The sequence below is a fragment of the Tauraco erythrolophus genome, chromosome 1 (assembly GCF_009769465.1).
Source record: "Tauraco erythrolophus isolate bTauEry1 chromosome 1, bTauEry1.pri, whole genome shotgun sequence".
In the NCBI taxonomy this organism is placed as follows: Eukaryota; Metazoa; Chordata; class Aves; order Musophagiformes; family Musophagidae; genus Tauraco; species Tauraco erythrolophus.
Genome location: NC_141465.1, coordinates 69,598,562 through 69,624,257, shown reverse-complemented (window position 1 = coordinate 69,624,257; position 25,696 = coordinate 69,598,562). Strand labels below are relative to the sequence as shown.

Genomic DNA, 25,696 nt, shown 5'->3' with positions numbered 1-25,696 from the left:
TGTTGACCTCCTCTACAATGATGGCAAACAGGTGTGAAACCAAGCATGGAAGAAATTAGCAAGCTTTATTTGTAATTATTTAGCAGAGAATCAGTTTCACCACTGAAATGCACAAACCACTTTGACTTTGCCTTTCCAGAAAAAATTTACATACGGCAGGAAAAGAAGAATACATTCCAACACCTGTGGCCTCCATACTGCAGAATGGTCACTACAAGATGATGAAAGCGGCAGCCCTTAAAAGGCTTGTTATATACAATGATGAATTCTGTGTTATATACAATGAAAGAAGAACAGCCACGTTTTCCTCAACTACACTGTTCTGTCTAGTAATACAATGACAGTAATTAATTCAGTAGCTTAACTGCTGCAAAAAGAATTGTGCATTAAATGGTCTGAGTTCGAAAAGTAACGAACGGATTATGTAAATACTAATATACCGATTAACAGATAAGAATCACTGTTGAAAAAGCACCTAAATCCTATTCCTAAACAAATAATCAGTAAGAACCTAAAGCATTATTCTCAAGATGATGTTAATGACCCTAAGAGAGCAGGATGTTGATTCTTCTACACTGAATCAATGTAGCAGTACAGCTTCTGAAGTAGAAAGATGACACAATAATGGCACTTCACAAGTACGTTAACACCAGAAACGGACCGCAGTTCAATACTAGAAGTTTGGTAGCTAAGTTAGCCAGGTAACAAAAACAAGCAAATGTTAAAAATCTCCAAGCATCTGCTAAGATTTTATGAAATCAGGAGGAAATCCAGAAACGAATGGAAGACATCTCTGAATTCTGAGTCCCTTCAAAAGAACAGGCCATGTGAGTTTCCCCTTCAGACTGAAAAGCGACTGAGGGTTTACAACACAAAGAAATGGCTGATTTCTGTATTATCATCAGGAAATTTACATATCACTCTTCTTCTGTCTCTTCACTAAAGGTAAAGTCAAGAAGCCTCAAAAGTACAACTGAGAAGAATAAAAGCTGAGATATCATAGGCATGGTCATAATGGAAATGTGAAACTGACTTCAAACAGAAACCTATTAAAAGAATTTCACAAAGGGCTAATCCAGTGGCACTAAAAAAAAAAAAAATCACAATGGACAGATTTTCGTTATGGAGGATAGAGAGCAGTTGTGAAGAAGAAAAAAAATCGAGGATGCTTTTTTTTAAAAAAAACACCACCACAATGCTGTTTGTGACACATGAATTTGCAAAGTTGAATTAAAATGAAGCCACTGCCAAAGAATGAGAATAAAGTTTTTTGCTGAAAAACTAAAAACCAGAAATAGGACGTTTCTGGCATTACAGAAGGAGTGAATTTACACATTCAAATGAATGCAAGACAGCTTTAATAAGAAAGCGGCTGAAGCGTCTGCCTAAACTAGATCAATATCACGACAAGAATCTGTCATCTGGTAGAAACAGATGTACTGGTACATTTATCCCCGCCTATCGGCTCTCCTCCCCACACCCGGAGACCAGAGTATAAGAAATGAGAAAGGAAAGTATCTCTTTGGAGTCTTGTAGCATCCCATCACTATGTACAAATCAGTTTTAAAAAAAATCTTCAGATTTCTAGCAGGGAAATAAAAAAATCTTCCTGTGCTACTGTTCAAGCACTTTGATAAGAAAACTCTGAAGCAAACAAGTACTTGTGTTCAATTGGATGGACGCATACCAAGTCACATCTCATCCCACAAGTTACAGTTCTCTTTATCCCATGATAATATAGTGTTTGAAACTTCTCTCCTAGTTCTAAATGGAGTCACTAAGGAAGACACAACTGTTCAAGTGACAGTTGCAGAAGAATTTTTATTCAGAAATAAGTGTGGACATAAATGCACAAGTGAACTGCATGAAAATGGACATGAAACCAGAAGAACTAAGTTCAAATCAGTATAATTAACAGCTGCATCTGTTTACTTTTTTTTTTTATTCAACAGTGACCTGTGTTTATAGCTGAATTCTGTATTTATAAATATGCTGTGATGCAATCTAGGTACCTATATTAATGCCCAGCATTTCAAAAAATACTGTAAAAGAGCAAAACAAAACATGGCACCAAGAAGGCTTTTCCTCTATAAAGAGCTGTGGACACTTTTTTGTCACCATGATAAATAATACACAATTAATCATACATAAATCGCAGAATTAGGCTTTTTAAAGAAAATCCAGCAGTTATTATGGATACTTTAAAAGGTACTATCCACATTAAAAAGTCAGTTACACAGCAAACCTTTTCACTCATATGAGGACATTGTGACCACCTGCTTCCCCCTCTTCAAGGGTCCATGAATACCATAGTTAGTGGAGCAACCATTTTTATGGCTGTAGGACATACTGTGCACAGAATATGCTTCAGCTAAAATGAGAAGGTAAATACCACAAAAAAAATCAAAATATTTTCACTAGGGTACAATTATTATCTTTTAATATTATAAAAAATTTACACAGGAATAGAGACCCAAATTCTCTCTCATCAATTAGGAAAACAATGCAACAACTTCATGAAATTTAGACACTGCAACATACTGTATTTGTCTGCAAAAGCGATACACTAACAAGCCTGAAATAAAGTAAACTATAACAATTCAAGCGAGGCAATTTTATTCAAACTAAAATTCTTATTTTCATCCTTACTGGACTATTGTCAATAGCCTTTGGCTTCCAACATAACCAAAGGAGTGAATAAAGTAGATATATGGTAAACACTGATATCAAAGTTGACACTAGTCCAAGTTACTTCATTTTAACAGCGGTGTTTCAATAATCACTCATTAAAAATACATTTCCTGCAATATTACACTACTAATTACTAGTGTTCGTGTAATAATGAAATCTTAACATCCCTGTTATGCCTTCCATAAAAAAAACTAGGGATGGTGCAATACTTTATGTATACTATAAATATCAGGTATAAGCAGTATATTTGACTATTTGCAGTCACAAAGGATATTCTCTGCATCTTCGTGTAACTAGATTTTGACATTGTAACTGTACGAACAAATAAAGAAAAAAATTGGATTACAAGATCTAATCCCCATAAAAAGGCCATATTCACCGTCAGTACAGATCAGCACTTTAGTTCTAGTTAGTGCTTAGTTCTGTATCTAGGCAAATTCTTGTCTTGGTCCTATATAATCAATTATCATTTCAGTTAATATATACAAATTAGAACTAAAATACAGGTATAAAACCCCTCTCCTTTTCTTCTAACTGAAGCCATAAAATAAAGGAGTCAAAACTTTCAGAGCATCTACATTTTCAAGATGTTACAAAAATCACGAAATCAACACAATCATTAAAGATTTGAGGCCAGTTTTGAGACCCAGATAACCCAAAATTCATCAATGTGAAAAGCGTATGCATGGATTCAGCCTAATTGAACATGCTGAGCCTGCAAACTAAATTCTACAGAAAAAAATCCTCATCCCCACCAGGCAATAGCTAGCTCTCTCAGGTGACAGGGACAAGTCCTGATCCTCTAAATGACTAAACATGGGTTGCTCCATCAGCCTATTACATTTGCATCTCTGATTTTACCATTTCCTGGATAGGATCTGGTATTTAATTACCTACAGAACTTGTGACAAGTCTATCCTACTGAAACACAGATGGAATTCTAAGTTAGAAAACTGAGAATTCAAATTATTTCCTGTTCACTAAAACTGCTATAAACCTACGCTACTTCTGCTTTAAATACCTCTGGTCAAAAGCAGATACCACTCTCTAAATTTTACAGAAATGTTTTGCCTATGGCTTGCAAATATGATGTTTATAAAGCAAAATTTTAGTTCTGTAAGTTAAAGTTGCAGCCACATCTCCAACCTCAATTACTTAGCTACTTATTTTGAAAGTCCTATGGATGTAACGCGTCCTCTTCCTTACATCAGACTCTTAACTCACTGATTTCAGTTTATGCAGTTCCACAACTTCTCTTTTGATTAGAAACTTTATAAAAATCACAAGATTACATACTAATTGATGATGATAATTAAGGTTTGCTCAATTCCACAGTAAATTTAAATCCAAGTTTATCTTAAGATATCTGAAAGTGAGTGCAAATTGAGAATTTATAAATTTAAAGACTGATTTCATGAGCTTGTGTCAATAACTGACCAAGACAGCTGCGTTAAGTTAGTTCAGTGTCATTTTTCTGTGAAGCAATACCTTCATATAAAGCAATTTCTTCATTACTACTAACTTAAAAGGTACTATATTTCCAGAATACTCTATGATACTATTGAAAGAGTTAAATTTTATGGCAGATTTATCAGGGCAGCATTACAAAAACAGTAAGATGGAAACCAAAGGGTAAAACAAGAAATTAACTACACGATTCTTATTTCACTTACAACTTAAAGATTCATATTGCAGGTTAAAATACAGTAACTAGTTACCATTTAAGATAATAAGGCTAGTTCTAATTAAAACAAATTGCTAAAGTATTTACATTATTATAAGCCATAGAGCTTATACTCAACATTTCTAGGTGAAAACTGCATCCATTTTTTCCATGCTGTAAGTTGCAAAAGTTTGTGAGATTTTCTGAATGTTTTTGCAGTACATAAACCTTTAAAGAAAAAAGTTAACAAGGCAAATACACAATATACTAGCAAACAGAATTAAATTAACTGTGAAGAGTGTGTGAGATGCTATTTTGCACATAATGTTCCTTTTGCATTGTTTTCTATATTTATTCACCAGTGCAAGGTGTAAATTTGTTGTAAAAGTAACTACACGCTAGATAAAGTGTACAATTTGAGGTCATCTGACAGAAGCGTGATAAATACATTAATATATCAGATATAAATACAATACTAATGTAGCACACTGGTACCACTTAAGTGAAATGAACTTTATTACTAGACATGCAAAACCATCTTGGGCTTCATTACAGTTGAACATGTCTAGCTGTCTTTTAATCAGGTGTCTGCTGTTTTGATTTTTCTTTCTGACATTAGTATCTGTGTTTACAGGTCTAAGTTAGTTAGCTAAACACACAACAATCAACAACAAAAAAAATACCTCACTTACTCTATTTGCGCACCATGAGCCACAAGGGCACTTATGGAATCCATACTACCAGACCGTGCTGCTTTATGAATAGGAGTTTCACCAACATAATCCTGTAAAGACAAACTACATTTTGTCAAGCATAATCTTTCTAAAAATTAAAATCTTATTTTTACATTACTCTAATTAAGAAAGCATAAATACAAAAGCAGCATTTATTAGCTGGCAAATGCACCAGGTACTTCATTATTATTTTAAAGTTTGCAGTAGGCTGTCATGTACATTAGATATTTAGCAAGAAATGAAGGTATCTAAACTCACGAGAAAAGTCTTATCAAATAACCAGGCAATCAGCAGTCATATTCAGCAAAACTTGTTAAAAAAAACCCGCAGCATATACCACTGCAACAAGTTACTCTAAAACCTTTATTTCCTAGCACTTTCGTTTCCCAGTATGTTGACTAAGCAAGCCATGTTGAATTCAAAAGCGGTATGGCCAAGTTTGTGGGACTCTATTGCTTTTAATCTTGTTGACACACTTACACAGTACTGTATTGCACCATAAATACTCACCAGGTGAGGAGTAGGTATGCATAACTCTGCTGTAATGTAAGCATGCCCAGAGTTCACAGGACAGGACAGGTCTCTCCTGAGACACACACAACAACTCCTGCCCTACATGCTTTTATTTTCTGACTATCTTTATCTGTTTACGTTCCATTATCACTGACCAGCACATCCAATCACTTAATCTTTTTGGTTTATGTGCAGATATACCAGGAGTAGTGTATTGCTTTTCGGGCAACTCCCCTCTAAAAACTTTCTTCACAGGCAACAGAGAGAATAGAATCTATAGTAATTTTACAAATGCGACTGGCAAGCAGCAGGTAAATTCCATGCATCATGATCCACAGGCTGCAGATGAAATTCAGTACTTGCAATTAACCATCAGTATTTAAGGACCACAGAGAAGAATCTGTAATGAAATACAGCCTTGAAGTAGCAAGTAAATGTTCAATTACTGGTTTGTTACGTGATTTAATTATCACAGTCCTCAACATTTGGAAGGGGTTGCCCAAGAAGCGGTGAAGTTGTGATGCCTGAAGTGTTCAAAAAACATGTAGATGTAGCACTTCAGGACATGGATTAGTGGGCATGGTGGTATTGGGTTGACAGTTGGACCTGATGATCTTAGAGGTCCTTTCCAACCTTAATGATTCTATGATTTTTCAATGCATAACAAGATGGTTTTCTTTTCTTCTCCATCCTTTATCTTCCCCTCCAAATTTTTAACAGACTTCACTTGTCTGCTCCACTGATATTAAGCACATTCTAACTGTATGCACCTCTTTTTTGTTTCTCCATTCCTTTTATTAAAATATCAACACTAGATCTTCAAGTAACCCTTTACTGGCTCACCAGTCTTCATATACAAAAGTGTTCACACCTGACTCTACAGTACTAGTTACACTTTAGCTCTATTTGAAACGTGAATATATTCAAAATACGATCACACTAACATCTCGATAGACAGAAAGTAAGGGTTTTAAACAGTCTGCCAAGCTTCTGAGAAATTAAATCACATCTTTTCAACTGTGTAAACATAATTTGAAGATGAATTTTGGATTATGTGTTATATTCTCTCGATCTTTTACCCACCAATTTTATTTCATGGTAAAATATTTTTATAACAAGTTCCAAATCCACTGAGGGTAAGCCAGTTTACCAGTGCTTAAGACATATATTCAGCCAAACAGTGAACCACCTAGCACCCCCAGCAGGGAATAATAATGGAACCGAAGTTTATCGTCTTATAAACTAAGGAAAATTGCTAAGGCTGACACAAAGTTTGGAGATGGAGAAGAGCAGAAAATTCCCTGGAGTCCTAAATGATTAGAAAACAGCTCTACAGCCCTTCTTCCAAAATGGCTGTCTGTAGCTGATGAATAGAAAACTGCTTTCCAATGAAGTTTATATAATTTTTCCTATTCGTAACTTTTCTTGAAGTTATAGGAAGACAGAGGTATTTAACAGAGGACACAATTTTATGAACTATCACACACAAAAATTCATTTGGCACTAATTTATCCAGGAAGATTTTCTTCATAGTGCAACATATTTTGCAATCATGGAAGCTGTCTTCGATTCATCATTTTGTTATTCTTTCCTTCCTCAACCTGCCTTTTGTTAAAGATGTGAAAGTGCAGAAAATAAGTGATTTGCCTCTTTTGTTCAGGATTAGTATTTACAGTCTCAACCATAACTCAAAACATAATCATTCAATATAAAGTTCAGTTCAGTGAAAAGTTAGCTCAACTAGCCACGCATATGACAAAGATGACAAAAATATTTACTGGCCCCAAACACCTAGCATGTTGCCCACAATAAAACCTGGAGAACTTAATTATGAAGTATTGCTGTGGTGAAACACTAGAAGGACGTAAAAAGAGGACTCCTCACCACTGCACTACAAGAATAAGCTAAGCTTATAGCAGCTAACAATCCTGTCACCAACCACCAGAAAAAGGACAGTATCTCAGGAGAGTGTATCTTGAGAAGGGCTTCTTTCAACCACTGGCCCAGAAAAGCGTGTGTCTCTTCTCTAAAGCTAAGGAATTGAGAAAATACTTAAGAGAACAACAGAATATACAGATTTAGATTTTTATAGCATTTGTTTTAGTTATGGCACCTAAGTTTCAGCCATTACTAATGTTATCTTTTTGAAGTTCTCCTATAGGACCAAATCAATTTGCACTGAAATAGTTTCTGAAATAGTCTCCTAGCTCTACAAAGAAAAAATTCTCTCTGGGTTACAAGCCAGTCTAGCTTGGAAAAAAAAAAAAGCCCCAAATATCTTCCACTGAAAAATGGCTTTAAAGTTTACTTATTTTTCAACACATCCAAAATCGTGCATACAGAGGAAAATGAGGTACACTATGGGCCTCAGAACAATTCTGGTTTTATTCAACAACTGAAATTTATGAGACCAAACAGAAAAAGCAATATAACAGAGGTTTTTCCAAGAAGCTTCTGAGAACAGTCTGGAGTTCAGACTGGTAGCACATTTTCATGCATAAGATGTCTTTTCTCTATCTCTTTTTTGGCCATGTGGAGCAAACTAAGTTGTTTTATTTCAAGGGGCTCTACAAATTCCTAATTATCCTTGATACTACCTCACAATCCTTCTAATTGTCCACAGTTCCCATATGTGCTTCAGTCTGACATAATAACTTCTGTAATAATATTCTAGGAAGGGAAATACCAGTAACTGGTACTGGCCTTTCATATGTAGAGCAGAACGTTTCAGGGTCCCATTTACCCTTCTGATGTAACACTGCACCAACAGCCCAAACTTGTCTCACAATCCAGAAGTCACATTGTAAATAAATAAGCAGAAAGACCAATTAAGTTTAATTGATTTAGCATTCAAGATAATAGAAATTTTTTTGCTTCTGTGGAGACTATTTTGTGTACAGTGCTCCAGAAGAGATGACAGAAAGTCATGAGGCATCACAGGCACATTTTATTTTTCGTGACTCAATACCACTGTCAAACGCCTTCCTCCTTTTCCCTTGGAGGAGCACAACTATCCTTTTGCAAAGTCAAGGGCAGTCTTCTCTAGCTTGGAGTCATGACTATACTACCTTTGACTTGTATTTCATTTTACTGAGTAAGTATCTAGCATCCTTCCTTATTCTCTTTCTATTTATGTGGTTAAAGAGTCTTTTGCTTTTTCAGCTTAAATTTTCTCAGGAAATCTATCTCAGCTTGATCAATCAGTTTGCATTTCCTCAATACGCCACTTCACCTCAAAAGACATTTCCTCTACTGATGAAATATTTTTCTCAAACTGTCTGCTTATTCCCAGGCCTCCTTTAGATGTGGTTATTTTTTCACTTCAGTCTAAAGCCATTTTTCACTCCATTTTCTCCTCTTTTTGGGATCCAAATTTCTGTTGGTCTTAGGATCTTCCAGTTGAACTTAGAGCGAATTTCCCATTCCCAGTGTTTTAGCTACAAGTGGGCTGAGGGTGCACAAGAACCTGGGAGGTGACACAGCTGGGACCACTGACCCAAACTGACCAGAGGAATATCCCTCCCATACCATACGACATCATACTCAGCAAGCAAAGCTGGGAGGGGGTGAAGATTGCCAGGGCTGTCATTGCCCTGGTCATAGCTGGGTCAGCTAGTGGTGAGCAACTGTGGGATTTTTTTTAGTTGTGGCGTGGGGGTTTTAATTATTTGGGGTTTTTTTATCATCACTTGATTTTCTTGGTTTTGTTGTTCTTTGTTTCCTTTTTTTACCTATTAAATTGTCTTTATCTCAACCTATGAGGTCTCTCATTTTTCCTTTCTGATTCTCTCCCTGAACCCACTGCAGGGGAGCAATGAGCAAGTGGCCGTGTGGTGCTTAGGTGCCTACTGGAGTTAAACCACAACACTACACACTTGTAAAATACTTCTAGCATAGATGTCTAAGACACTACTTTTTACCTGACAAGAAGTACAAACTAACTCCATTTCTTAACTCAACTGACTGAATTTCAAGTTCTATCAGGTGATCACATTTCCAAAAGCCATTCAGATTTCTTAGACTCAGCATCCTACCCTTTCCGAAGCCAAGCAGAAAAAGCTGGAGAATACTGAATATTTTTTCCTCATTCTTTGCTAAAATACTTTGAATTCATGATGGTTTCTCCTTCCAAATTTTGAGTACAGATGAGAACTGATGGAATATCTTTATCTGGATTTAGTCCAAATTGTTGTTTAAAATACGAAACTGTAATATACCAAAGGAATGAGCGTTTTCCTCCTCCCCACCAAGGATATCAACATGTATACAGTTCTTGCTAGCATGGGTAGTCCAACACTCCTACATCTGTCTGCTATCACTGCCACATGATGGTAACTGTCTGGATGAAAAGTAAGTTAGCATTACCTGTAAGAATGCAGTATTTCTTATACCTTCTCTTTACCATAGGCCACACGAAACTGTTTTTTTGGCCAATCAACACAGGCAACATACAATAGAATGTTTAAATAGGCTGAGTCTAGAGGGAAAATAGATTTAAATGAAGTAACAGGCTTTTTAATAAAAAGTACTTTGCACTGTTACAGTGAACTAGAGCAGGCGGGTTGATAAGTGCACATCTTGAGCCACATTATTAAGAACTATTAGCAGGCATCGCCCATTGAAGAAAAAAAAAAAAACAGCAGGACTTTCTCTCGAGTCCACTGCTGGATAGAAATAGGCAGGTCATTGCTTGGCACTTCAGCTTTCTCCTGTGAATTTTTATGGTGATCCTGGATGAGGGGAAGAACTGCCCACCGTTCAAAAAGAGAGAAGGTTCTAGCCAGCACATACAGTTATAGAAGAGGGCTGGGCATCACAGGATATACTCACAGACTTATCTGGGGAGCAAGGTACAGCTGGGACAAGCAGTTTTCAGCATTTGTCCTTCATTTCTGCTGCCTGAGAAATGTCCTGGGCAACTGTCACCAGCACTGAGACAGGCATTTTCAAGTTTTCCTAAATTCCAGGGCAGGCAGCATGGGCTACAATACAATACCTCAGGGCAGATAGGAGGAAGCATGCATGCAAATTCTACTGAGTACCGCAGGTTTACGTTAAGACAGAGACTCGAGTGGATTCCTTTTCAGAAGCTATCCTTTTCTTTTTCCAGAGGTGATGGGTTAGTCTGTAGCCAATGACCAGGTGTCACTTTGGAAGGAAAGTTTTACTAGTTTAAATATCAAGTATTCCCAGATCTTTCTCAGCATGTGTTTTGTATCCAGTGTCCATGGAACACTTGTCCTCACACAAGCATTAGCCAGTGACTATGTCTGTTTGAAGTACAGCATCAGTCAGCGAGCTGGAAGGAATAAACAAAATACACATCAGGAAATAGTGCTCCAAAAGCTCAAAAATGTGAGTGGAAGCCCTAGATGATCACCTGAAAGTGCTTGGAAGTTAAACAAGGAACTAAGATCATTTATTAAGCAGTTCAAATCAAACAAGAATAGTAGAATTTGACTGCAATTCAATAAACAGCTGGAAGGAATTGGGGAGAGCAAAGCATGCACTATGCTTTCCATAGCCCTGAATGAAACATTCCAAATATCCGCAGGATGAGTTTGCTGCTATAGGCATCACCAAGGTACACTGTCTAGCTTTCAGAGCTCGTGCACGTGAAACCAGTGTGACTGACCTGTTGCATCCTAACAAAGAACTTAAGAGACTTTTTTGTTTCTACTACTATTTTAATTAACCAGAGCCATCTTCTTATTTTATCATTGAACCAAATCTAAAATATCTCTTCTTGTACATCCAACTAATACTGGGGACAGGTGGGGTGAAGGTTATTACCTTTAAGTACCATTAACAACACACAAGGCTTCCACAGACACTGTCAACTCTCAGTACTATCTATATTAGTGTCCTTTGCCTGTCAATACCTGAATCTGCCCTCACAAGTCTACAGGGTATATCACCACTATCTCATTTGAGAACTTGAGCACTGCAGTACTCTTCCTCTTGTGGAGGACCACAGATCTACTATTTGGATTTGCTCTGGTGGCAGACCATAAATTTATAATGGCTCCCAAGTCACTGGCTAGTCTTGGTGATTTCTTTATGCTCATATGAATTTCCTGTCTACTTTTAACTGTGTATCATACTGCCTTCTGCTTTCCTTCACAGTCATCTGCATGTTGCCCTCAGCCCATGGAGATATCTCTCTGCACTCTTCTCTTCTCTTGGGGACTAGCTGCTACTTTCTTCTTTGCTATAACCTCACTCACTAGATGTGATTTTTTTTTTTTCCCCCCATCATGTTCCAGGACAGCAAGCTTGTTCTTCAACTCCATTTCAACCTCACTGGTCAGTTCTTCTCTTTATCCTCATAGTTGGAAACTTTCATTCTTCTCATTCATTCATTTTCATTCATTCTTCTCTTCTCATTTAGCAGATATTTGTGTATCTTTATTCTGTGCATGCCATGTTTCCTCTCTAATCATTGTTTCTTTACATTCTTACCTGGTCTCCAGATGCATTTATAGTTCTTGTATTTTCTCTTCTGAAGATTCTACCACTATGCAGCAATAACTTATTGCATAAGTTACTTTTGTCAGGTATCAAGGAGAAGATGCGATCTATAGCCTCTGCATCCAGTCACCTTCATTGTTTCTACAATTCTCCTGGTGTCTCACAGCTGTTCTCAATGCACCAGCCTTCTTTTCTGAAAACTCAACACAAACTTCCCCATTTCTTATTTTTGCATAGATTAAAAAAAGGAAAAAAAAAAGAACCAAACTCTAAAAATGCAAATGTTCAAGTTCTCCAGCAGATTTAGCTTAACTCTACTACATATAAAACATAGTCTGGTCATTAAACATTTTAAGAAAAGTATGATACAAGATTTAACAGACCAGACATTTTACAGATGCTGTGCGATACTACAGCTTTTAGTAAATGCATGTGCTGTAGTATTAATTAATCTCATAGAATAGTATAAATAATAATTTAGAGTACTGTTATAAAGGCAATCATGTATGTCCAGCATACATAATAGATCCATTCAGTACTGCAAATATCTTCTTCAAAAGCATGATAGTTTTAAGCACTCGATTCTGTTACTGTACCAGAGTACAACAGCCCTGTACAGGAATTTTGCTATATTAATGCACTCTCTTCTACCAAATAAATCGTTATCCATATTCACAGTAAAAGTGATGGAAAATTACTTTAAAAATTAAAAAATAGTAATTAAAAAAAAATCACCCATTCATTCTTTGTTAGTTGAAGTAAATGTTTCTGATCTATTTGCAAGACGTTACTAGAAAAGGTTTAGAAATAATCTAAAAAGGACAACAGTACAAAACCAGATGCACCTTGAAACAAACCATGGCAGACCTTACTAATTAGATGTATGATGAAATCAGAAGTACCACAAAGGTCTCATGGTTCTGTAGGCAATGGTGAATTTTTCAATTCTTAAGCATATTCAATAAGTAAGATGTTCCTCACTAATCTTTTTTCTTTCCCCTAAAGAGGCATTACAATATTAGAGTATTTGCTAAAGCTGCCAACACCAGAGCAGCATGCCATTTTCTTCAAGCAGCAGCAAGATGTCAATTCCTAAAACAAATGTCCTCCAAACCTTTAGTGGCTTAAAGGACATTTATCAGTCCTATCTCTACTATCATGAAAAAGGTCTATAACTGATAGTTCAGTCATTTGATTTCAGCTGATGTTTAAAAAAAAAAAAAAGATCTGTACATGAACATAAGGATCATACATGTAGTAAAAAGGGACCAAGACAATCCTTCCAAAACTGTATGAAGACAGGAAATATGCTTGAATCCATACCTGTTTGTTTATGTTGGCCCCCACTTGAATCAACCAATTCAGGCACTGTGGATGTCCTCCAAAAGCAGCAATGTGGGCTGGTGTTTGAGCAAAACGTGTTGTACTGGCATTTATAGAAGCTCCAGCTCTTACTAACTGCATTAGGCACTCCAGCTTTAAAGACAGGACGGAATAAAATGAAAAACATTACACAGATGTGCTATGACAATTAGCATATGCTAAATAAGCAAACACATAAAACCTGGAAAAGTTGAACTTACTGGTGAGACTACATGGATGCAAAACAAGAGAGAATACCAACATTAGGATTTTCCCCACTCCTTCCTATACTCCTCCCTCCTTTGCCCATACGCCATACTTGAAAAAGTACTTAATTGTCACCTCCAAAACCAAATTCCAACATTTATTTTCAGGATGGGGGAAAAAAAAAATGTTCTGATCCAGCAAAGCTGCAAACATGACACTAAACAGACATTCTTAGATAATGTTTGCCAAAACACGTGCGCTATTAAGAGATCCATAAATGTATTCCCAGGAGAGTTTAGAGGAAGGTAAATCAGAAAAACATCAGAAAAAATTTAAAGTTCTTTAACGTTTTCTTAGAGTGACAGAAGCAGATTATTAATGAAACTAATACTGTTAATACTATGCTAAATCTATACAAGGAATAAATTATTTTGACCATTTTCCTGTTATTACAGCTGAAGAGCTATTTAAAACAAAATGGGTGGCAATACCAAAACAGAAAAGCTCTGTTTAAAAAAATTGCAGTATTTTGTCACATTATATTCTGAATTTTATTTTCCCATCATACTAACCAGAAGTGTCAGATATCCAGCTCCTATTTTTAAATGTTCATAACATCACATTTGTAGAAGCTAGGCAAACCACAGCCATGATGACCTCAACTTTCAAAAATAGTCAAAAAAACCACTCCTTTCCTGTCACACTGCAACATTGGTTTTTTGTTGATAGGAAAAGGAATGCACTGTGCTAAAATAAACAGTTTAGTCTAGGGTTCCATTTATTGTGGTTAAAAACAAACACCACTGCACACATGCAACAGCAAAACAAAAAACCACCACACTGACTCAGGGCATTGGTTCATATAAAACAAAAATCTACAGGTCACTCTCTCACAGTTAATGAAAACATTTGTTAGCCATACCACAGCTATTGAATAATCTGTTCATAAAGGAGCAATTAAAAAGCATCAGAAAGTCAGCTGGCAGCTTGATTACAGAAAGAAGCATAAACATCACAATTCTAACTTTCTTCTCTACTGCTGCCTGTCAGCCTTCCTCTTTTTTTAACCTGTTAATTCCTGACCTCAATCAATTACATACATGAGATGAAAGTACTAACCAATGTAGTGAAGTATTTTATATTAGTTTTGCTAATATATTGAGAACTTCAATTCCTTCCTCTCCTATATAGTTAAAAAAAGCCCATCCATGAACTCTATCCTTTAGGACATAGAAAAGCACTTTTTCAGGCTGTAATGGATTTGATGCTAGATACAGATGTACCATTAACTTAGTAATTACACGATGTCAACATGCAAGGGTGAAGATATCAGAAACATTGCAGTATTAATGAACCTAGCTCCATAAACCTCAACATTACCAAAGACAAAGTATCTTTTCAATAGGAAACAAGTACTTTCACTGAAAAAAAAAAATCATCAAAAAACTGGTGTAAGAAAACTTGTAATTCCAGTGCTAGACTACCCAAATACATTTTGTATTTGCTAATCTTAGACTTTCCTTGATGTGCACATTCTGTCATGCTAATTTTGCTGTTAATCCTTAATAAGTATTTATAATTCTAACATTGTAATTATTAATAAGTAATGTGATGGGGAAAAACTCCAGCTACACCAAGATGTTCCTCTACTATAACTGCAAACAAAAATAAAGTTCAGCCAGTTTTTAAAACAACAGATTTAATAGAATTAATTTGAAAACACTTTCAGACAAGCATTATAGTTTCAGGAAAGAGTAACATTTCCTGCACAGAAACCAGGCTGAAAGAATTTCCATAATTAGACAGGCATTACAGTCCATCAATTGAAAGGGGAAAAACATTGGAACTAGTTCACCAGCATCATCTTGCACTGTTTAAATTCACTATAAAAGATGGCTACATGTCACGATTATCTATACAACTTCATGTTCAAACATTCGGATTTTTTTCTTGTGTGCTTCCCTTCCCCCCCATAATCTCTTACAGGGTTTTAACAACAAAGATAACATTTTGTCTCATTAAAAGCTTAAGTATGGGTCTTCGGCATCATGACTGTCAGAAAAACCTGCTTCTTCCAACATTATGGTAGAATGAGGTAAATTACTTCCGTGGATAGGACAAGTCAACATAACGAAAAATAATATTTCGCTTGATTATTTATACTTGAGATCAGGATACACGAGTCTGCTTCCATTAAATAACCTTTTAGAAGTTACTTTCCACTGTATTGTTATATTTAAAGTTGAGGTTAAACTGATTTAATGAAGAAAGACAGGCCTCCACACAGGCCATAACACTGGCAAAATACCAAGGAAGAGACAGGCACTTTTATCTGTACTACTTCTGTTCCAAAAGAAACAGAATGTACTTACTACTATTTTGCTTCCTATAATGTAAACAGTCAAATAGCAAAAATAAAAGTAGGAAAAGAGTACAAGCAAATAGATGTGGTCAGGGAAAGTAAAAATACACGTGCTAGTGGTTAAAAAGAAAAATGAAATTAAGGTTAGCATAAGACAAAACGAATTAACAGTGACTTCGGTTTTTATGCAAGCCCTTCATTTTCTACCTCTCTGATAATTTTTTAGATGGTTAAAAATTTTACCTTCTGACCCATCTTTTCAGGAATCTACAGAATGCCAATGTAATTTAGGGCACTATATAATTAACTCTAATTTGAATACAGCAACTCTAATGGAAATTAATTCACACCTTGGGATCTGAGCACTTCTCTGCAGTCAGGGAATATTCTGAACAATGCAAACGTCATCACAGATGCTCAACACAGCAAGTGAATTTGGACCTGCTACTATCTCTAAAAGGAGGTCCATATCGTCATTAAAACTCAAGATATTAAAAACTCAGCTTAATTATTAAAACTCAACCAGAAACACTGGTTGTAACATCTACCATTTTCAATTGACTTTGCTGGGGGTTTTTTATTACTTACAAGCATGTTTCGGAGTAAGCTACTCAAAAATACTGTGTTTTCATTTTTAGTCTTCAGATACTCCATTTTTACTGGTACTAGTATTACATCAGTATCTCCCCCTAAAAAAAGCTATCCTTCCTCTACCACACATTCATTTCTAACAGAACTTGACTGTTGATGCTACTTCCTTATTGCGGCACATCCACAACTGTGTACAAGAATGTACTACCACAAAGCTTTATTCTAAAGTGATTTTGTACTGTTCCCTAATATAACGAGGGCTTTCTTCTATGTTCAAATTGTGCAACAGGTAAAGGGAAGGACACACCTCTGTACTGCTAAAGTTCATCAACCCTGGACTGAAGCTGTGTGTCCACGCACACATGTGTACACACACATGATGGACCACGCTGCTAAATGACCCTGTATCAGAAGGACAGCCATGAAGTGCTGTTGCCATTTAATTTCTTACAGGAAAAGAAAACCAAACGAGTGAAAAACCCACAAAATCTAGAAAAACAAAGAAGTGAAAAGGAAGAGACTCTTGTTCCATAACTACTAATGAACATCACAAAAATTAGTTTTATAAAACCCTGATACTTGGAGAAATAGAACTACTCTCCATTTGAAGTTTAGATTCATCTCAATTTGGGAAAAACAATATAAATAAGAACATAAGACATGCATGTGGATGCCCCCCCAAGAGCAGCTATTGTTTCACTGCTGGCAACGGTCTCTCAACTGGTGAAAAGTAAAGTCTAACTATGTCATACAGATATCAAGCCAGTCAAGTTTGGGATCCAGTTACATTACTGTAACTTTTTCAAGTGTGTTGTATAGTCGCTGGGTCAGAGAAGGGAACGCTACCTAAACAAGGTGATAAAACATGCAGATAACTTTTCATAAATTGAAATTGCATAGACCTTTTCACAAGGTTTTTAAGAAAGTACCTATATGCAAAGTTGTAAAAAACCCATTTATTAGTCTCCATCATCTTTGCAAGTCTCATTTCACTTGTCAGATTTCTTCCCCCCCCTTACATGCAACAACGAAAACACGTATCAAATTTTGCTGATACTTAAGAGTGAACATGGTGAATACAAACAGAAATGAGAAGGTACACAAAAACTCACATAACCTAGCATGGTTAGTAAAAAGCTGAAGATGCCTAAAGGTAAAAACAAAACCAACACATGCTCTTGAAGACAAAAGCAAGACTGCCACAAGCATGTACCGAAGAAATTCTTATGAGATGGAAAAAGGAAACAGAAGCCTGTAATGCCAAATTAGTATCTTCATATTTTCTGTGAGTGTACTTCATGATAAAATTTAAGGCACTCCACTTTTTTGAGATTATCAGCTTCTTTCTGAACAGATAAAAGGCTGCCTTAGGTTTTGTTTTTTGGAGAGTCTTGGCGTTTTTTTGTTGTGCTTTTTTTTTTTTTAAGACTGAAGGACTACTTTGCTATGTTTCTGAAATGTTTCTCAAACAAGCATTGCAGATAAGATCACTTAACATAGAGAAACCATCTCTTAATGTACTTTCATAAACCATGACAATTGCCTAAGTACATTTGTTTTCCTACTCCAGCACACAATCAATAAACAGAAATATATTGGAAATGGGAGAACGAGAACAAAAGCCCCTCAAAATCCAAAATCAGACAAATCAATGAGGAAAAAAACCCCACAAAACCCAACCCTCTAAGCTAGAACTCTGCACAGGCTAGAACACTCAAAGCATTAGAAGCAAGAAAGACCTATATAAAACCAAATAATTAAGATACCACTTATGTTAAGACTTGACGTCAGAGATAAGCCAGAGAAGAAAGGCACTTTAGAAATATTTGGGTGATTTTTTTTCCATCTGCTTATTTACTAAATAGCTGTTAATTCCCATTTTCAAATTTGTCAATCCAACAAAGATGATTATAAACACATTTATTTTGAAAACGGTATGAGGATTCTCATATAGCACGGCTTCAAACACTGCCTCTGAGCTTAGAAAGATCCTTGTATTTTTTAACACTTAAGCTTCAAAAGGAACTGAAGGCAGAGGTTTCAGGAATAGAATAGAAAAGAAATAGAAAAGAAATAGAATAGAATAAATTCAGTTCAAAGGGTCCTACCATGATCATCTAGTCCAACTACCTGAACACTTCAGGTCTGACCAAGAGATAAAGCATGTTGTTAAGGACATTCTCCAAATTGCTCTTAAACACTGACAGGCTTGAGGCATCGACCACCTCTCTAGGAAGCCTGTTCCAGTGTTCGACCACCGTTGGTAAAGAAATGCTTCCTAACGTCCAGTCTAAACTTCCCCTGGCACAGCTTTGAACCACAGTGTAGCTACTTCTTACGTTTTGATCTTTTATGCATTGCAACGATGCCAACGCAATTAATTCCATGCTCGTATCTGCACGCTTATAAGCCACAATTTATTTTTCATACTGAAGGAAATGGAGGAGTGCTTTACGAGCACAAGTATCTTCTTCCCAAACTCCTAACGAGGCGGTAGTCATAACACAGGCACCACAACAAAACAGTCTCCAGGTGTGGAGTCTGAGGACGATAAGGGCCATGACTAGGCTCAGCAGACGAAGCGCGGCGAGAGGGTGGGATCGCAGGGAAACGTGGAAGGGGTCGCCGCCACGGCGCTCCCTCTCGCCCCGCCTGGCCGGCATCCGCCAGGCCGCCGGGGAGGTCCGGAGGGGGCCAGGGTGGGAGGGGCCCCCTGCCCCTCCTCCTCCCCATTGGCTCCCGCCGCCCGGTGCCGGTGACCCGGGCGCCTTTTGAAAGCCCGGCTGCCAGAGCCAAGGCCGCCTCCGTCGGCCAGCTCGCAGGGAGGGCAGCGGGAAAGAAAGAAGGGAAAAAAAAAAAAAAAAAAAAAAGGCCGCTCCCGCCGGGGAGGGGATGAATGATTCGAGGGCGGCAGGTGCCACCAGCCCCATGATGTGCCCTACCCCCGCCTCGCTGACCGCGGGGACAGGAAAGAAGCCAAGCGCCGCGGCTCTCCCCTCCCGCCCCATCCCCGGAGGAGAAACGAGCGGCAGAAGCGGCGGGCGAAGGCGGGAGGGGGGGGGGGGGGGGGGGGAGGGCGGCGCGGCGGGCGCCTCCCGGCAGAGCGCGCGCAAGGGGCAAAGATGGCGCCGCGTTGCGCGCGAGCGGGACTCTCGCCCTCCTTCCCCTTCACCCTCCCCCTCCCCCCGCCGCCACCGCCGCCGCCCTCGCTCCGCCGGCCGAGCCGAGCCGATCCGAGCCAGGCCCCACCTTGCCGAAGTGCGCGGCCCAGTGGATGGGCGTCCAGCCATAGAAGGAGTCCTCGGCGGCCAAGTCGGAGCGCGGCGAGCTCTGGAGCAGAGCGCACAGGGCGGGCAGGTCCCCATCGCGGCAGGCGCGGTGCAAGGGGAAGCGCAGGGTCAGCAGCTCCTCGCTGGAGAAACCCGCCTCGGGGCCGGCTCCCAGCGACATGGCGGGCAGGGCAGGGGGGAAGCGGCGAAAGGGGTCGCGGCGGCGGCAGCAGGGGAGGGGGGGTAGGAAGGAGAGGGGAAGAGAAGCTGGCGGGCAGCTGCGCGCTCTCCGAGCTGGAAGCGGCGGCGACTGCGGCTGCCGCCGGCTGCCCGAGCACAAAGGAAGCGGGGCGGTGCCGCGCGCGGCGCTCCGCCCCTCGGGCGCGGAGGCAGCGGGGAGCGCGCGGCCGCCCGCGAGGGGAGGGGGCGGGGGCGGGGCGGGGAGCTGGCGCGCGCCCCGCCCGCGGCTGTGTTTTTTTTCCCGTTGCCGGAGGCGGGAGCGGCGCCGCTGCTCGAGGAGGCTGGTTTGGCAGCGGGCTCCAGGGCAGGGCAGGAGCGGCCTCCTCGAACCCGGCGCGCCGGCGGAGAGAGACGGCGCCGCTGGATTCGCCGGAGAAAGCCGAGCCGGCCGGCGCGGTAGTGGCTTTTCTGCTTTTCCTGCGCTGCGGGGACGTGAGGAACGGTCCGTGTGGAACGGTCCTCCGTGTTTCCGCTTCTCTCCCTGCGCCGGTGGAATCTGCCGGCGAGAGGGCTCTGCTGCGGGGCGCGGAGCGGCGTTGCCCGCGTTGCCGAGCCTTTGCTGTGGGCAGCGGAATCGGCCTCCCCCGAGGATGCGCTGTTGGCTTTTAACGCGCCGAGTTGGCGGGAACGGTGTCCAGTAGGGCTCTTGACTTTCCAGAGCGCCTGTGCGTTTGGCGGCAGTGGTTAAGGAGACAAGAGGTTGGTGTAAAAGCACCCACGGAAGCAGATTGAATGGAAACAAAGCGTACCTCATCAAGCCCTCTTCCAGACGTCAAGTAATCCTGTTCATCTCCGCAGACCCACCTCGACTCCAAGGCGCTGCTCGTGTGTAACGCGTCTCCGTGCTGGAGGCCCTGACCCAGTGTCTGAATATCCAGCACGCCGCAGCGCTCGGAGATCGCTGTGGGTTTGTGCTGCCTAAGGCCTTTCAAACCAAAGGATAACCTTGTTAGTGTCCGATTAACATGGTAACACCAAATTTTTAATTGCAACTAGAAACCTGCCTGTGAGCAATGACTGTGCAGAAATTTTAGTAAACTCTTGTTGGTTATTTTCTAGTTATATTCTGTCAAAAGTATTTCTGAACTACTTTGCTGACAGTAGTAAAATTAAATTGACAGTAATGCGTTTGCATAAATATAAGGACATTCATCTGCTCCCGAAAATCGAGGGGTATTCCTTTTTCAGTATACGCTGTTAAGCAATGCAAGCCAGGAATTACGTTCAGGGCAAAGAGGGTACAAAGTAATTACTGTTAAAAGTACCAAGAGACCCAGACAATTTAAAGGCTTTTCTTTAACATCAGGTTAAATTGATCATTAAGGTATTGTGAAACACCTTTTAGTTAATATAGGAGTTCTAATTTCACAGAAAAAGCAAAACAACTATTCTTTTGGATTAGATTTTGTGCATGAGATGTCTATTTTGGATTGTGGTGGATGAAAACTAGGATCTGAAATAATTTATTTGGTTTAAATTGAGTTTTAGTTACTTTTTTGATTGAGCTACTAGTTAAATGTATAAAGATGGTAGGGTTTTAATTCTGGCGGGTTTTTTTGAAACAGCTTTTTGTCTTATTTGGGAGGAAACTCTGAACTCTTGGGCTAGCATGCTAATGTTTTCAGTTTTTGGTGAAACTGTCTCTGATGATGGTTTTATATACCACATGCAGCAAGTATGTATTGTAGTTCCATAGGTGTTCCTCACATTTATTTGGCTTCTTTGGATTTTGGCATAGCTAAAACTGTGCGTGTGTATTATCCACTCCTCAGGGATAAGATTCCAAAACAAAGAAAAACACCTACCTGCAAGCAGAAGGAACTGCACCCTGGAATACAGCTCATCGTGAACACCCTGTTGACATATGATTCCCACAGCAAATAGTCTTTTTGTACATTTGTAAAATCTTAGAAAAGGAATTAGACATACAGCATGTGGGGTATTTTTTTAGTCTTCAAGGAGGTGATCAGGGAATTAATTCATTGTGGAAAGATGCTGATTCTGAGTGGGCGATTGGTTGGATTATACTGCTCTCCTGTAGAGAAGGTGCTTTCCGGAATGCTGTTGCGACAGCAAATGTGCGATTTGGCTTAAGATTGTCCTTAAAATAACACGGTGATGGCTGAGGTAGAAACGGTGGATTTAGACTGTAAAAACTATAGCAAAACAAAACACCTTTCTTGGGCTCTCAAAGTTTTGCTTTGATCTGGACAGTCAAGTAGTAACATAACAGCTCGTTGTACTTAAGACGAGCAGCACAAGTCTGGTATCAAGAACTATCTTATTACAGTTAAATACTTTATACAGTTATTCATACAATAATTCATAACAATTACTACCTTTATAGGCGATTTTTTTTTATAATAGTGTCAAGACAGAGAATATAAAGATAGAAAGCTTGCTTTCAGAAACTTTTGTTTTGACCTTTGCTGTTGTCCTCATTGTGTGGCCTTATTTAAACAATAGAGGCTTATTTAATTAATTTTGTTTGTTTGTAAAATGGGAATAATAAAATCACATAATTAGTGGTGGTAAGAAGCTCAATTAAACAAAGTGCTTTCAGATGAAAATATAACATTACCATATGAATATACAGATGAGAAATTTCAGCAGTAGGAGTTAGTGCAGCTAACATTTGTATCCTCTAGCTATTATTTTATCTTCACCAAAATAAAGTAATACCTATGTTTCCACAAGGCTGCCAAGTTACAGATCTCAGAATAATATGTAAAGGAAAATGATATACAAAGGAGGCGCTTTGTAGATGATGACACTGAAGCATGGGACAGCTAAATGCTTTGGCCAGGGGAGGGAGTACTTTCAGCTACAGCAACTTTCCGTTCAGTACCATATGCTTTGCCTTACAAAAACGTTCATCTTATGTTGGATCTGGCCTTTGTTTCTATAAACTCTAAGAGTTTATCATCCTATATGCAGTTCTGTTTCTGGATTATGTGGATTTTTTTTTCCCTCATAGATAGCTAGGCAGGTGCTAACGCTTTACATCAGTATGCCTTGTTTGGGAATTAAATAATGAAGATGCCATGTGATAGAACAGTTGAAAGAAAAAAAGAAGAAAAAAAGAAGAAACAAACACAAAACCCAACCCCAAACCCAGACCTTATGTTCTAAAAATGGTCATTACCCGAATGCCTGGTATTAGAAGAATACAATTTCTTAGGCTGAAAACAGGCAAACTGTTCCTTACTGCGTTGTGTATAAGCACTAACATAGTTGCTCACATATTGTTTATAACTGTCATAAGAAGCAATAAATGTTAAAAACGTGGGTTGTAGTGAAGATGAACAAGAACTAAATATTCCTGAAGTTGAGAAGATTCATATTCAGGATTTGCGTGTGTTTTTTATCTCTTACTGGGATAAAGAAACTGCCATACCAAATAAAGGCAATGGTTTATCTCATTTCCTTATCGACACTGTCTTTATTTACCTTCTAGCCCTCCCTGAAAAATAGACAAGTGCTGTTATTCCTTTCAGAAAGGGTGAAGCAGAATGCAGAGAAGGGAAGAGGCTTTAACAATGCCATGCCGGAATTCTGCATGTGGAACTGAACCCTGGTATCTTAAAATTCGTGACTAGATTCCTTATTATGAGGTCAACCTTTTTTATTTGCTTGCTAGCGATCTACACCAAAAGTTCCAAAATAGACAAGCACAATGCTCTCCATATGAGACTGATTCCTAAATCAGCTTGTCGTTGGCATATGACTTGGGGAGTCACATCTGTCTCTCTATTTTTTAAATTATGAATCATTATCCAGATAAATATAAAAATATGTGTTTTTTTAATATTCTGCTTTTCCATTGACTTTCTTCATATGTGTTGGCAATGGGCATTATAGATTAATTAATTTTGGTAGGAATTAAATAAAATTCTAATTTAAAATGTTTTCTTTAACTGCTGGCATATGTTGTGAAACTGAGGACATGGGAATTCTGATTTTAACTTTTTAAACATTTCATTACAATTACATTATAATTCCTTCTTTTGTACTTCTCCGTCATTATTGTGGTTAGCTTCTATATGGAACAATACAAATCTTAAAGATATTTTCGACAATCTTTCTGTCCAAAAGATCGAATACATCTAATATAAATCTGTTGTGTGTTTCTAACTTCTTTCTAGATGATAGATCTGGTTTGCTTGACAAACATAGCTGCTACCGTGGTCTGTTTTCACATAGAGTAAGTCAGGAAACGGAATTTTTATGAAAAAAGGGAAACAGTAATACATAATATCTCAGGTTCTTTGCATTTTCTGGTTTGTATGAAGACAGTTTTTAGCATTTAATGTGTTTTATAAGCTGGAATTCTTTAATGGAATGCAATAAATAGTATGCTTACAATATTGTTTACACAAACCCCAGAAATACATTCTTGATTTTTTGTGACTCAGAAGAGTTCACCTACTGAATTTAGTAGCCCACATTTTTGTATATTTGAAAAAAATAGTTATTTGCAGGCCCATTTGCATTCATTTCATCTTCAGTTCTATTCCCGGTCTTTTAAGGGAAGTGAGAGGCTTTGTTTCTGTTTCTGTCAGATCAAGGAGGTAGACTTTGTGTTTGGTTTGGGTGTTTAACAGCAGAAAGGAACAGAAGACGACACAGAAGAGTTCATAGGCAAAGCAGGGTGGAAGAAGAGATTGGTTTTATTTTAGCTAAGTTTGCTTTTATGTTCTCTTTTGGCTAAAGGCTGAGAAAGAAAATGGTCTGTAAATGAGGACTTCTTGAACGTTCAGTAGAGTCTAACAAGTGTAAATGTAGGAAGTAAATAAATACATTATTTTAAACCCGTGTTTTGTGAAAAAGAATTTGCTGGCTTATGTAACTCTAACGCACTCAGCTTCTTCTCTGTGCCACGCTGATACAAATAAATTATACTTGCCCATTTTTCTTTTCAGACAGGTTGAATATGGAGCATTTTATAATAACTCGTACAGAATAAAGCCAGTTGGGGTTTTTTTGTTGTTATTTAAAAAATTACTGTAGAGTTTAATCAAATACAGAATTCATTCAAATCCTTCCATTCTTGCTGTAGCAAGCGTGCGTTGGTTAACGCTTAGGGCTTTATTTAGTTGCCCATACAGACGTGTCTAGTGCCATTTGAGATGCCCAAGAGTATTCTTCCCTGTTGCCAGCTGCTGCTGCAGAAGGGTATCAGTTTACACAGGTCTGCTGCCATGCCTGCACAGAGCTAACGGGTATCTTGGGAGTCCAGAGGCTTCGGAGGCTGCATTAGGCATCTATGTTCTGGCACATGACTCCTCCGTTAATGTCATTTGCATTGATGTGCCCGGTCACATGAGGAGTTCTTCACATTTTGTCTGATCCTGAATCCTGTAAAACCTCCTGTCTTTGGAGGAGGTTGTCACGAAGTCGCAGGCTCCCTCCTACTATTATGCCTGAATTCATTTCTGGGTCTGTGGGGCATTATTCTAGCGACTTGTGTTTCGTTTTGTTTTCCTATCTAGAATCTTTGAGGGGAATGTTGCAAAAGGACAAACTTACTCAAACGTTATTCATCTTTTTTTTTTTTTTTCCCCTGAAACTCTCAGTGAACTATGATGAAAAT

General features: G+C 38.7%; 1 protein-coding gene across 2 annotated transcripts in view; it reads right to left on the bottom strand.

The window, feature by feature from the left end:
- The window catches only part of ANKRD10 (ankyrin repeat domain 10), a 38,533-nt gene extending 18,489 nt beyond the window's left edge, over positions 1 to 20,044 (bottom strand). For both annotated transcript variants that reach the window (XM_086619933.1, XM_086619924.1), the window contains exons 1-3: positions 19,844 to 20,044; positions 13,396 to 13,548; positions 5,047 to 5,138 (exon numbers count right to left, since the gene is read on the bottom strand). In XM_086619933.1, the coding sequence (XP_086476059.1) occupies positions 5,047 to 5,138; positions 13,396 to 13,548; positions 19,844 to 20,044 (446 nt within the window). The remainder of the gene's footprint in view (positions 1 to 5,046; positions 5,139 to 13,395; positions 13,549 to 19,843) is intronic.
- Positions 20,045 to 25,696: the final 5,652 nt, after the last annotated feature.